The sequence below is a fragment of the Notechis scutatus genome, chromosome 12 (genome assembly GCF_049901735.1).
Source record: "Notechis scutatus isolate UNSWTSFEM ecotype Mainland chromosome 12, rNotScu1.2, whole genome shotgun sequence".
Classification (NCBI taxonomy): domain Eukaryota; kingdom Metazoa; phylum Chordata; class Lepidosauria; order Squamata; family Elapidae; genus Notechis; species Notechis scutatus.
This window is the reverse complement of record NC_142020.1, coordinates 13494771-13508624: the sequence shown is the minus strand read 5'-3', so window position 1 is coordinate 13508624 and position 13854 is coordinate 13494771. Positions and strand designations below refer to the sequence as shown.

Here is a 13854-nt window from a genome sequence, read left to right as displayed (position 1 = left end):
GCTTTTCGAAGTGATTTTACCTGGCAAGTTTTTATTCTGTAATTTTCAAAATTACAAATTGGAGAGCAATTTGAACTCTGGGACGGACACTCCACAAATGGCCTTGATCTCAGCTTCCTCCCCATTCTCCTTTCCTTTCCTCTCTCCCACCCTTTCCCCTTCCCCTCTTCCATTTTTCTTCCTCCTTCCCTTTTCCCTTTCTCCTTTCCTTCTTCCCTTCCCCATTCTCCTTTCTTTTCCTTCCCTTCCCTTCTTTCCTCCCATCCACCCATCCATCCTTTGTAGGCTAAGAAACTGCCTGAAGCTTTCTGAACCACTCTGAAACTCTTATTGTATAACAGAGCCTGCGTGAAAGCCAAAAACGTGGTGTTTTTACCATCGATCAGAAGAGGGCTGCTCGAGGGGTGGTTGCGACAGCTTGGTCTGTTTTTCTTTGATGACTTGTGTCAAAACCTCCTCATCAGAGAGCTCAGAGTAAGGCTTCGCGGCGCCACTGAAAAGCTCCCACAGTGTCACTCCCAAGGCCCTGCCAAAAGAGGAGACTTCAGTAAGAGGTCAGTTCACAAAAGGGCTAATGGAATGCTGGCTTTTTTGCCCCTCACAGTTCAGATTTTATGGGGATTTACTACCTGAGAGCAGGCTGGAAGAAATATTAGGAGTGGACTCATGTTGTTACCTCTCTGTATCACAAAAAAACTGCAGCGTAGAGGGTCTTAAGTTTTAAAATACAGCTGGGGTGGGAGACTTAATTTATAGGACTGGATGAAAACAATGCCCTTATGAGGGGGATTTTGTTTAGAGTGGCAGTTTAGTTTGGTTTACCAGTATTTAGAATTCAGGAAATTTTTTCATCGTCAGATAAGTGTGACAAATGTTAGAGCTATTGGGGTTTCATGAACATCAAGTTATGGAATCATCTAGTTGATTTTGGGATCTATGAAGCCACTCTTCCTCCCCGCCCCTCCCTATAACTTTGGCATTTTCCTACCAGACGTTGCTGTACTTCGTCTGTTCTGCTGTTAACAGCCGGTCCTGAAAGCTGGTCACCAGTTCTGGAGCAGTCCACCGGAGGGGTACGAATTTATTTTCATCCGTTTCGATGTAATCTTCCTAGACATTCAAAAGCCACGTCTTAAATGGAAGGCCATATCAAATGCCTTTCCATTTGTTTAGATGAACCACCCTTGGATCTATTAGACAAGAGACTTTTCCACTATTGGAAAGTGGAATTAGAAATCCCTCCCCCTTCCTGGCTTTTTGCAAAACTGAAAAAAATATTATAAACAGTTAAAAAAAAATCAGAAAGAACATGTGGGTTCCTTAGTGCTCTCTGGGCTTGGTTGTTGTCTTGCAGATGTTTCATGACCCAACTAGGTAACATCATCAGTACTAGAAGGGAGTGAGATTTGCAGAGTGAAGGAGGAGGAGGAGGAGGACTGTGGGATCCATGGTGCTCTTTGAGCTTGGTTGTTTTCTTGCAGACCTTTCATGACCCAACTAGGTAACATCATCAGTGCTAAAAAAGAGTGGGGTTTGCTCTCTGTCTTCCTTCTAGCACTGATGATGTTCCCTAGTTGGGTCATGAAAGGTCTGCAAGAAAACAACCAAGCTCACACAATACCAAGGACCCCCACAGTTCAACCCTGAGCTACACACATTCTCTTCTATCGGTCAGAAAAATGTTATTGGGCATACCGTATTCTTGTAGCATTTTCTGGAATATGGCCTTCGTAGATTAAGCAATAAGGGAAATCTTTCTTCCCTGAAGGAAAATGCACCAGCCTCATTAAGCTACATCCAGACAGGATTAGAAAGGGGGGGGGATATATTTGCACACCTTACTTAGCGTTGCCCTGAGTCAACACGGACCCAAAAGATACACCAATGTCAGCAAACCAGTTAGGAAGGGAAGAACGGGGATACTTTAGAGCAGCATGGCAATATCTAATAATCATTTGCAAATCAATATCAGTACACATATAAATGTATTGGCTGCTACATGAAATATCCCAACAACTGAGCAACAGGGTTTTAAATAAAAATGGAAATCGGGTTTTTAATCTGAGCACTTCTACGTGTGTTGACTTACCTTGTACCTACTGAATCCTATTCCATAATCTCCAATTTTTACATTTAAATCCGACGTGAGGAAGCAATTCCTTAAAGCTAAATCTCTGTAAAAAAAAAAAAAAAAAATAACCCAGAATATTGCAATGAGAAAAAAAGCAAAAGTTCAACACAAGATGAAACGAGAAAATTCAAGAACGTAACTAATGCTACTAAACCTATCTTTGAGATCACAATGCTAAATTTCAGCTTTAAATTCAGCTTGGTTCTGAAGTGCCATAGCAACAGCCATTCAACAGTTATGTTTGCCTCACTATTTTAAACCTGAAGGATCCGCATTGTGTTGCAAATGGACTTTTAGTATCCTTTGAGTCAGAGACCTCAGGTCAATCTTAGCAAACAGCACCATCTGGAGCAATGTTCCCCAATCTTAGCATCTCTGAGAAGCCTGGACTTCAACTCCCAGAATTCCCCAGCTCTCCATGACACTAGACTTCACTAAGTCTAATATATAAGTCTACAGGGTATTCAGGGTTTTAAAGACTCACCCATGCACAAAATTGTGTTTGTGCATCGTGACAAGCCCCGCCACAATCTCACAGGCCATCCTCTGTAGCAGCATTATTTGAGAGTCTCCTTTAATGTTATCCTGCTCGTTGCCAAGATAGGTTTTTACGTCACCCTGTAAAACCAATTTGAGAATGGTTATAAACAGCCTCTCCTGCCAATGGCAGTTAACGGGTATTTAAGAAAACAGCAACTAAACACATAGCTTAGTACCTGCCCATCAACAACATCACTAGTAGTAGTTATAAATAAACTGGTACTTAAGAGAGCACTGTCATTAAATTTCAAGTCCCTTAAGGTACCATGCAGGAGACACACGAAAACATGCTGGCTTCAAGCCACCCAGCAGTTAAAACTGCACAGTTAGATATGAACCACATGGCTTAAGATTATGGGAAGATGAAAAAGTATATCCACCGCTTTTCTTTGGAAGGAAAAAAGATTAGGAATTAAGAGAGGAAAAAATTGTAAGTTGGAAAGGTAGCAGTTGTGATCGCTGGGCAAAGAGAGCTTATATTGGGGCTCTGCAGTTCCACAATAATAGTTCAAGTCTTCTGAAAGCTTTTGAAATGGGAATATTAGATTCAGAAACATAACATGATGAAATCAGAATTTGCTCCAGAGAAATAAGTTTCAACCCAGACACATAAACAGCATGTTGCAGCCACAAAAGCACTTCAAACAATATTTTAATTGTCTGAAGACTTAAAATGTTACCAGGTTCGGAATAACGTTAAAATATTTCCTAGGAGCCAAAAAGCCATTAGTAAGATATTAGGCTGGCTACCAAAGTGAAAGAAACACTGAACGGAACTGACTAGGGGGCAGTGCAACACTAGATTAAAAAAAAAGACAATTTTCCAGAAGGAAGAGGGAAAAAAGAAAGGACTTGCTACGGATTTGCAAATTAAGGACCATCGTGTTGTGAAGTCTAAAGTCCATTTATTCATTTTTAAAAACCAGTTACTTTTCTTAGAGGCCTTGACTCTAAATGCATCAAAATCAAAATGTACAGCAGGTTTTTTTTTTTTCCTACAAGCTGTAGAAGCTAAGAATCACACAAAGATGTGGCTTGCAAAAAGGGCTTCGGAGCATGAACAAAGTGCTTCTCTGCAACCCCTCCAAGCAAGCACATGCAACTCCAGAAAAAGACTCAACTGCTTTAAGGTCAACGGAGGTCATGGTTTGTCCCGGAGGCGCTTTTCCAAAAGGTGAAGTGGACTTTTTTCCCCCTTTTTTCCCTTCAAGTCGTTTTGCTTCTCATCCAACAAGCTTCTTCAGTTCCACCGTTCAGTCAGAGCCAAAGAAGCTCCTTGGACGAGAAGCGAAACATCTTCAAGGAAAACAAAAATGAAGAAAGTCCTCTTGGACCTTTTGGAAAAGTACCTTTGGGACAACTGCTTTAAGGGGCTACAGACGCGTGCGTCCTTGCACCTTCCAAAGCAATTTTTGGAGACTGAATTTGAAGCTTTGCCGGGCCTTGTAATGTGCCTTTCCTTGCCTCTGTATGTTGAGAGAGCAGGCGGTCTGATTTGCTAAAGGTGAATTCCCGGTGAAAGGCATAGCCTTCAGACATCACTGCTCAAGGCACAGCAGGCAGGGACATCCCTGCTTTTCGATTTAATTACAGGCTTTCTTTCTCATTAGCAAACAGAGAGGCAGGCGGGCAGGGCAAGGATGTATTTGCTTCGCATACTGGCGTCCCAGAGGACGTAAGGCCTCCCTTGGGAACAGCTCCAGAGCAATCCTTGTTAATTAGCTACGGAGGGCCTGAAGGGACATCTTTCTAATCTTTGACAACTCCATGCATGGCATCTTCAGTGTCAAGGTCTCATCGGGGCATCTCGGGAAGGCATTTCATTTAGCCTCATATTTCATTTAGCGACTACGTGAAGTTATAGGACGGTGCTTTTCAGATCTTTTGAGACAGCACTAATTGCTCCAGCCAAAACTGGCACTGTTACAACTTCCTTTTTTCCACATTTGTTTGATCTTTTATTTGAACGTCTTTTTATTTCTCTAATTTTTTTTAGTTTGTTTTTCTTTCTCTCATCGGTAGTAACAGAAATAGGACACCAGCACAGACCAAAAAGCTAATTTTCCGCCTTCCGTACCAGGTTACTAAAACCAGAAACTTCCTCCACAAGCCAGACTGGCTTGCCAAGCAAGCTAACCTGGCAATAGAAACAGCAGCATCACTTTATATAATACAAATCTCGGCTCATCATTCGTCATTCTATCAACAAGGAATTTGGTGTGGCGACTGGCCACATATCATCAGCTAATTTATTACTGCTGTTAAACTAGTTACTACCCTATTTTTAACCCAGGGTAACCTGGATGACAGACAGGAAACAAAACACCCTCAGTTAATTATAGATGAAGTGGTTCCATGTAAGCTTACTACACAATCATCCTAGACAAAAGGAGAGTAGAGAGCAATTGCTCATTTAGAAAAGGCCAGAAACTCTAATTTAGGCATAGCTAAACAAGAGGTGACTAACAAGGTGATTGGCTATTGCATGGCAATAGCAATAGCATTTAAGACTTATATACCACTTCACAGGGCTTTCCAGCCCTCTCTAAGCGATTCACAGAGTCAGCCTCTTGTCCCCAACAATCTAATCTGGGTCCTCATTTTACTGAACTCGGAAGGATGGAAGGCTGAATCAACCTGGGGTCAGTCAGGATCGAATTTCTGCCAGTGGGCAGAGTCAGCCCTGCAATACTGCATGGATGGATGGATGGATGGATGGAAGGAATGAAGGAAGGAAGGAAGGAAGGAAGGAAGGAAGGGAGCAATAGACATATATCGCTTCACAGTGCTTTACAGCCCTCTCTAAGTGGTTTACAGAGTCAGCCTCTTGCCCCCAACAATCTGGGTCCTCATTTGACCCACCTCGGAAGGAGGGAAGGCTGAGTCAACCTTGAGCCTGGTGAGATTCGAACTGCTAAACTGCTGGCACTCGACAGTCAGCAGAATTAGTCTGCAATACTGCATTCTAACCACTGTGCCACCATGGCTCATAACACCAGACATGTCTCTAGAAAGTTTAGTTCAGTTTACTTTATTGTCATTGCACCTGTACAACGAAATTAAATTCCATCTTCAGTGTACATTATGACTATGAAAATAAACATAAACACATGGTCCTTCACATTCTATACATTGAATTGAAAATCCCTGGTATTGCATTAAAGCAAAATCACAAAACTGCATCTCACTTATTTTGGCCATATCATAGGGGGGGAATTCACTGGGGAAAATAGTAATGTTTGGAAGAGGAGTTAGCAGTAAAAGGAAATCAGGCAATCAAAGAACATTGGTGACAACTCAAAGAAGCAGTGCAAGACTGGAAGATGTGGTGAGACCTGATCCACAGAATCACCCAAGAGTCCGACACAACCAAATGGGTAATCACATCATCACCAGATATCTAGATAAATTAATGAGACCCAGATAAATCAGAACATCCCACTAATGATGACAAAGCAGGCCGTGTTTACCACTCCGAAATTCTGTTTCAACCACTCTACAAGGCCAACACCAACTGCCACGTGGGAATATGATTGTATAGCCAAGTAACCAGGACTCATCTGCTTAAGTCAGAGGAATATTTTACCACCTCATTTTACGAATGTTCTTGCGTGTAGCTGCAGCTATAAATGTATGTGTTCGTAGGGCTGAGGGGCACAAATGCAAATTAACACTACCATCACCTCCCACTCCTTTTATCACTTCAAAAGCTACACCCTTCTCACATATGTGCAACGAGCTAAGTGTTTTCGCAGCTGCTGTATATTATGTTCTTCCGCTTCCAAGCTTGAATTTGACTAAAACAGACAGCACCACAGCAATTTCTTCCAATGGCCATAATTAAAAGAGCAGGTGTGCTTATGGGACTCCAGCCCCTTCGTATGCAAAGTTTATTGCATCACATTATGTCCTGAGAAGCAAAGTCCTTGTATGAATCACGTGCACAGAATCAAAGTCCAGGATCACTGTGGTTTCTGCTGCTATTTAACATTAAGAACATTAAGAAAGTGCTTTCTTTTAGGTTTAATACGCCAAAGCTTCTTGCGAACGAGCTGAATTATCAGAACCGTATTTTGCAAATAAAGTATCTCCAAGCAGTAGGCATTTTTCACCAGAAGGGGATTAAAAAAAAAAAAGATAATGCCAGTTTATTTTACACAATCTCTGTCACCCTCCCTCAGAGGCCAGGAAATTAAATGAAAAATAATTAGTACTGTATATCTCCAGAGATGCAAGAAATTATTACAGAATTAGTATAAAGAGGGCAGAGCGACCTAGATTTGTGTATTTCAGACAGAGGTCTGGAGAGGGGAGGGAGAGAGAGAGAGAGAGATGAATCTGGAATGGAGGTAGCTTTGCTAGGAAATGCAACTGCCCTATCATGTCGCTGAATAATGATTGTAATACATTCTGTTTGCATGCAAATGTATTGAAACATTAAAAAGATGTTAGAAGACCAATCTGCCTTGCAAAATAACCTCTACCTTAGCAGATCTCCAACTGACCTTTATTCTTTTTTATCAGACCAGTTAATTGTTTCTATTGTTGACTTGTCTTGTTTATTCTAGCTACCTGAAATGCAAGCCAGGGTTCAGATGAAGCCATGGACAAGAGCAACAGGTCATTTGGCATTCCTCTCACCTAAGGCTATCACCCAATGGTGCTTCCTTCCCCAGCTCACTGCTCCAGGAGAAGAAAATAAAAAAAAGGACCTTCCTCAAATTTGCAGAATTTCTAACGGTTCTTGAACTGAGGTTTCATTTACTCACCAGGTCACAAAATTCAAATACCAACAGATAAGGAATGGCTTCCACATATTGGCCGGTACAGTGGAGAATATTGGGATGCTGAAGGATACTGTAAAGAAAAGTCCAGACAAGAAAAATTAAGATCAGGAACAATTTGTTTGTATTTGTGGCTCGTGACATTGAAACTTGGGTGGAGGGGTGAGGGAGAGAAAGGAGTATGATTCTCAGTCTGCTGATGTATTGGAAAACATTTGAAACTGAACACAATGAAACATTTTGCAGGTGTGAATGCCGTTAGCAAACATCTATACGTCCTCCTATTCCCAAATGTTAACTAACCAGAACTCTTGGCTCATCTTCCCACAATTAAACCTGGCTTGAGATTTTTTGGGAATGGAAGAAGTGCCAGGTTGGGGAGGCCAAGGTTCATTGCCGCAGTCCTACTCGCTCCAAATGTATCCTTAGCAAAGGCCCAAGGGGCTACTCACAAATATGGCTCCCCATGTCTCAAAAACCGCTCCTGCTCCTTGGGGCTGGCACTGGCTTTTAACTCCTTCACGATGACTCTGGTTACACTAGTGCCAGTGTAAACTTCCCCCAGCAGAACCTGAAAAGCGAAAGAATCAAACCTCAGTTCCGCTTCAAAGAGAAGAACAATCCTGGCATGCATGGCTGGCTGGGGAATTCTGGGAGTTGAAGTCCACAGGTGTTAAAGGTTGCCAAGCTTGGATTATCCCTCCTCTAAAGCTTCTTATGGCGAAGATGGCCAGCTTATACTTCAAAACTGATTCAAGAGATTTGTTGCGGTGGGCTCACTTTTACCACTAAAAATATTTTAAGTGACAGATAAATGAACAGAAGCATTGTAATACTCAGGGCACAGATTTCTTACCTTTCCAAACCAGCCATTTCCTATTTCTTGGATATAATTTAAATTCTGACGAGCAACCTGAGATTTCAGGTCTTCTGTGATAGAAAGAAAGAAAACACATTAAAAGAAGTATTAAAATTTTATCTGGCTAGATAAACAATTTTTCAGAGAAACCCAATGTAGCTCTTATGTTACAATACAGCAGGACAAAATCATATTTGTCCTGTCATGTCCTATCCTACCCTATCCAGTAATTTGAAGCCACACTGAATGTTGTTTGAACAGACTTCCTGGCATTCTCCATGTCTCCTTTCCAACATCTGCTTTGAGATATGTAGTGAGATTAGAAATTGTTCTGTTGAGGTAACAGCATCTGCCAGTGAAATGAGGCCACTGGATACAACCCAATATTTGTATTCCTTCTGTGTACAGTAAGCAGCTCTACCAATGACATTCTGAATCAAACCATTCTGATTCCACCGAGTAGGAAAAGAGGGAGTCAAGCTATTCTATTCTATTCTATTCTATTCTATTCTATTCTATTCTATTCTATTCTATTCTATTCTATTCTATTCCATTCCATTCCACTCCATTCCATTCTATATTTACTGAGACTGACGTGATGTAGCACATTGAACTCTAAATTCTAATTAAACAGTTAACGTAACATAATAATTGTAATTATATAATGCTCAAATATTCTATATTATGGTGTAGCACAATGGCCTGTTTCATACAATATACTGAGATCATAGCGGGGTCCTACACCGCTTTACTTTAGCTATCCTTGCATGTTCTGCAAATGCAAAGACAATGGTCCTCAGCTTCTTTTTCCTGTGTTAGAAAGACCTCCCCACCATTCCAAACGCCCTTTGTGTAGTTATGAACATGGCGTCCAGCTTCATGAACATTTCCAGGAGAGATCAAGTGATTTCAGTAGCTGAGGCACACCTCCTCACTGTGACTTTCATCAAGGTATAAAATCCCAAACAAAATAGAGGCAAATTTCCTATCCGCCAAACCTGATCTCATTCAGGCTTAGAAAAAAAGCAACTTCCGCTTCTGTCTCCACCACCCAACAGGGTATACTGGAGGGTAAAACCACACTGAACTCAAGCAGATTTAACGACCATCCTTTCAAGTTAAATGAGATTTCTTAAAAGGCACATCCACAATGTTTAAGTATTAGACATCCACAGTGTTTAACTAACTGTTTGATCAAGTCATCCTCCACGTTGTATCCGCGCCAATGATTGTAACAAGACCCTGTGCTGGGGGCACAACAGCCTCAAAACCTCAAAAGTAAGCATGCCTCCCTCTCGCGAGCATACCCAAGATGGAATCTGTGCCTCGAATAGCAAAAAGAAATATCGGAGAACCAACCGGTGCCATGATGGCATACCGGAGGGAACAGGAGAGGAAAGGCAATTATCGGATTGGGACAATGTTCATACCTGTTGGAAGTTGGAATTGGGATGGAGCTGGGAGAGAAACACTGGGTACCCTAAGGGTAAACACTTCCGCTGGAGACTGAATTGTCGGGGTGTCTTCTGCGGGTGGGGTGAAGTCTAGTTCATCATCAAAATTGTCTTCAAATTCCTACGAAGACAGAGAGATTAGCAGACTAACAGAGACATGCCCTACGCAAAGAGCTTGATTTGCATATGACAAGCCAAACCCAGTTTATACTGCAAACCCAGTTGCAACACTACATAGATCTCAGACATCAAATGCTCCTAAGCCAATTACTAATGCTATAATGCCATGTTTTATAGAAGAATTACACATTATTCTTTTGTTAAGAAAAAGATTAGTCAACTTTGGGTTTGCTTAGGGCAGTGTTTCTCAACCTCAGCAATTTTAAGACAAGTAGACTTCAGCTCCCAGAATTTTCCAGCCAGCCCTGAAGTTCACACATTTTAAGATTGCTAAGGTTGAGAACCTTGATGTAGAGTGTTTCATTCAACACATCATGATGTATTTCTTGAATACAGTGGCCTCCCAGATGCTGGTAAACATCAACGGTTCACCTCCCGCACTAGTTAGGACTACTAGAAACAGATGTTCAGCCATCCAGAGATACCTTATCCTTTGTGAGGTTAGTACCTATAAAGGAGAATATTTGTAGCTCAGGGTTGACATGAGGGGTCCTTGGTGTTCTCTGAGCTTGGCTGTTTTCTTGCAGGCATTTCATTACCCAGACTAGGTAACATCATCAGTGCTAGAAAGGAGTGGGGTTTGCTCTCTGTCTCCCTTCAAGAACTGATGATGTTACCTGGTTTGGGTAATGAAACATCTGCAAGAAAACAACCAGGCTCAGAGAGTACCAAGGACCCCTCATGTCAGTACCTATATTTGCAGAGGCAGCAGATCTTATAATTTCAATACATTTGTTTATTTTTTATTTATTATGAAATTTATTTGTTGACAGTCCTGTGTCAAATGAATCTGGGGGCTTACAGCATAGCATAATAGACACAGGATCAAAATCACCGTGAAACACATTTATCTGAGATAAGATAAATGTGTTTCCTTTGCTAAAAGAATGATTTTTAACTGCCGTATAATTTCCAAAGGTTCTTACACATTTTAAGATACAAGAATAGCAATGAACGGCTAAAACACAGCATTGAGATGCAAAGCACGCCTCACCATAGCACAAAAATAACTCCAAACCAACCATAAGTTAACACTAAAAATATATGCATAGCCTAAGTGGTACATGGGTATGGCTGTCAAAAAGATTTTGCTTTGCTTTTTCCCCCTACATGAATGTACACAGGTTCATTGAGTGACCGTTCAAAGTTATGACGCCACTGACTCACATTTACGATGGTTGCGGGGGGGGGGGGGTCCCTTGCGACCTTCTGAGGAGCAAAGTCAATGGGGAAAGCCACTTAATAAGCGTGTTACTAATTTAACGATGGCAATGGTTCGCTTAACATCCGAGACAAGGAAGGTTGTAAAACGAGGCAAAACTCACTCACTTAATAAGTGTCTTGCTTAGGAACAGAAAGTTTTGGGCTCAGTCAATTTGTGGTTCAGGACTACCTGTACAATGAACAAAAGGAGTTCTTGATACTACTCACCTTGAAGTTAATCTCTTGATCCTTACAGCAGGAGATACAGTTTACAAGAAGTAGTATCAAAACTAAGAGGCCGCCGGCAGAAAGAACCACCAAGGAGTAGGAAATTTCAAAGGCTGTCTCTTCTCCTGGAAGATAAATGGGACTTAACATTAATGTGGTTTAGGGCACTATATAGCACAGCAAACACTGCAGGCTTTAGGGGAAAAATAATTTAAACATTTCTCATAATTTACTTGGGTAATAAATCCCCACTTGCTGGCATATTTAAGGAATCTTTTTGTAAGGAAGACAGCATAAATAATAAGCGATCAGGTTTTAAGGATCAGTGAACCTCAATTTACGGCTTTTGATTTGTGACAATTCTCCTTCCTATGCACACTTCTAATTTAACACAATAATTAGCACTTGGATTTCTTCATTGTTCCTTCTTGCAGCCCGTCAACTAGATTATCGCTAGCAGACAAAATTTTGCGTGGATATCCTTTTACTGTTTGTTTGTTGTCCTGGGCATAAAATGGGTTATATGCTTTAAATCAACCATAGAATATCTTGCACTAGAAGCAAGTTATTACACGTGAACGGCTTTCAAATTATCTAAATTAGACATGTGGTATAACCACAACGGGATCTCCACATTCAGTAGCAGGATGTCTCCAGCTGTTCAGAGGTTGGGAAAAGACAGATTTCTCCATGAACGTCTAGCAGCATCTGACTGGACACACCTTAAACCAAAGGTTAGATGAAGATGGGATTTTGTCCAAGATTATTACATCTTTCTCTCAACTAACAGAAGTTATAAGTCTTCCACATATAACACCTGCAGAGACTAAAAAGATTCTTAATTATTATGTCTTGGAGGGATCCACTGATGGCATGCATTGGCAATTATTTTTAAATTACTGCCTAAAGCTTCTTTGCCAAGCTGTTAGCTAAGTATTATAATTTGTTTTGATTAGAACAAAAGCTATTTTGAAATGTAATAGGAGCACTATGAGATGAATACGATAAGTATAAAAATGTATTCATATTTTGCTACAGAATTTTAATCCCACTCCAATAGGTCAAAGTCTTTGAGTAGTACCTACGATCAATAAGAATCTCTAAAAGAAATTATACAGAAGATAGAGGAGACTGAGAGGGATGAAATGACTCTAAATCAAGCTGTAAAGACTAAATTCTGAGGTTACATTCCAGTTTTTAAATAACTATCAGCCAGATACAATGGGCAATAAATAAATAAATAGTTCAGTAATAGCTTTGTATCCACCTAGGAAGAATCAAAATTATATTTTGGTGGAAAACAGTGCTTTGAAAATTCAACAAAATGAGCAGTGGAGCCTTGTGATACACACAGCATCTCCTAAGAACAATATCAACCTAAAAAATAATAATAATGTACAGGTATCCTTGCCTTACAACCACAACTAAGCCCAGAATACAGGTTGCTGAGAAATTTGCTGAGTTTGCCCCATTTTACAACCTTTCTTGCCACATTTGTTAAGCGAATCACGGCAATTGTTAAAATTAGTCAGATGGTCGTTAAGTGGAGCTGGCTTCCCTACGGACTTCGCTTGCCAGAAGGTCGCAAAAGGGGATCACGTGACCCCGAGGCACTGCAACCGTCATAAATATGAGTCAGTTGCCAAGAATCTGAATGTAAATCACCATGGGGATGCCTCATAGGTCGTTAAGTGTGAAAAATGGTCATAAGTCCATTTTTTCAGTGGTGTTGTAACTTTGAACTGTCACTAAGTGAACTGTTGTAAGTCGAGGACTACAACAGTAAGGACTACTACAATAAATGCCAATGAAGTTGTCTGAACTTTATGTATTTTTCTTCAAAAACCAGTTCAACATTTTAATATAGCAATTTAAAAAAAAATCTACACTTTAGGCTGGCCATAAAGGCTCACAACATACAGGCAGTCCTCGATTTATAGCAGTTCATTTAGTGACTGTTCAAAGTTACACAGTGCTGAAAAAAGTGACTTATGACTGTTTTTCACACTTACGACCGTTGCAGCAACCCCTGTGGTCACATGATCAAAATTTGCCCACTTGGGAACTGACTCAAATTTCACACGATCCCCATTTGGGACCTTCGGACAAGCAACGTCGATGGGGAAGGAAGCCAGATTTACTTAACCACTGTGATATTCATGTAAAAACTTCAGGGACTCACTTAACAACTGTGGCAAGAATGGTCATAAAATGGGGGCAAAATTCAGTTAATGAATGTTTCGCTTAGCAGCAGGAATCTGGGATTCAACTGTGGTCGTATGTCGAGGATAATCTGTACAGGGAGACACACACACACACACACACACACACACACACACCATGCTGGGTAAGAAACCTCACCAAGAATAAAACGACAGCCCTGACTTGACAGAAGGGAGGTGGGAATCTCAAAAGCAGAAGAATTGAACTACTGAACAATCACAGCGGAGGGCTAAGATGTTCTCCTGAAAACTG

General features: G+C 40.9%; 1 protein-coding gene across 1 annotated transcript in view; it reads right to left on the bottom strand.

Annotated features, from left to right (window-relative positions):
* LMTK2 (lemur tail kinase 2) overlaps positions 1-13854 on the bottom strand; it is a 33563-nt gene that overhangs the window by 11705 nt on the left and 8004 nt on the right. The window contains exons 2-10 of the mRNA XM_026687371.2: positions 11380-11504; positions 9745-9889; positions 8312-8385; positions 7908-8026; positions 7441-7528; positions 2616-2749; positions 2090-2174; positions 989-1110; positions 377-526 (exon numbers count right to left, since the gene is read on the bottom strand). Coding sequence (XP_026543156.2) covers positions 377-526; positions 989-1110; positions 2090-2174; positions 2616-2749; positions 7441-7528; positions 7908-8026; positions 8312-8385; positions 9745-9889; positions 11380-11504 — 1042 coding nt within the window. The remainder of the gene's footprint in view (positions 1-376; positions 527-988; positions 1111-2089; positions 2175-2615; positions 2750-7440; positions 7529-7907; positions 8027-8311; positions 8386-9744; positions 9890-11379; positions 11505-13854) is intronic.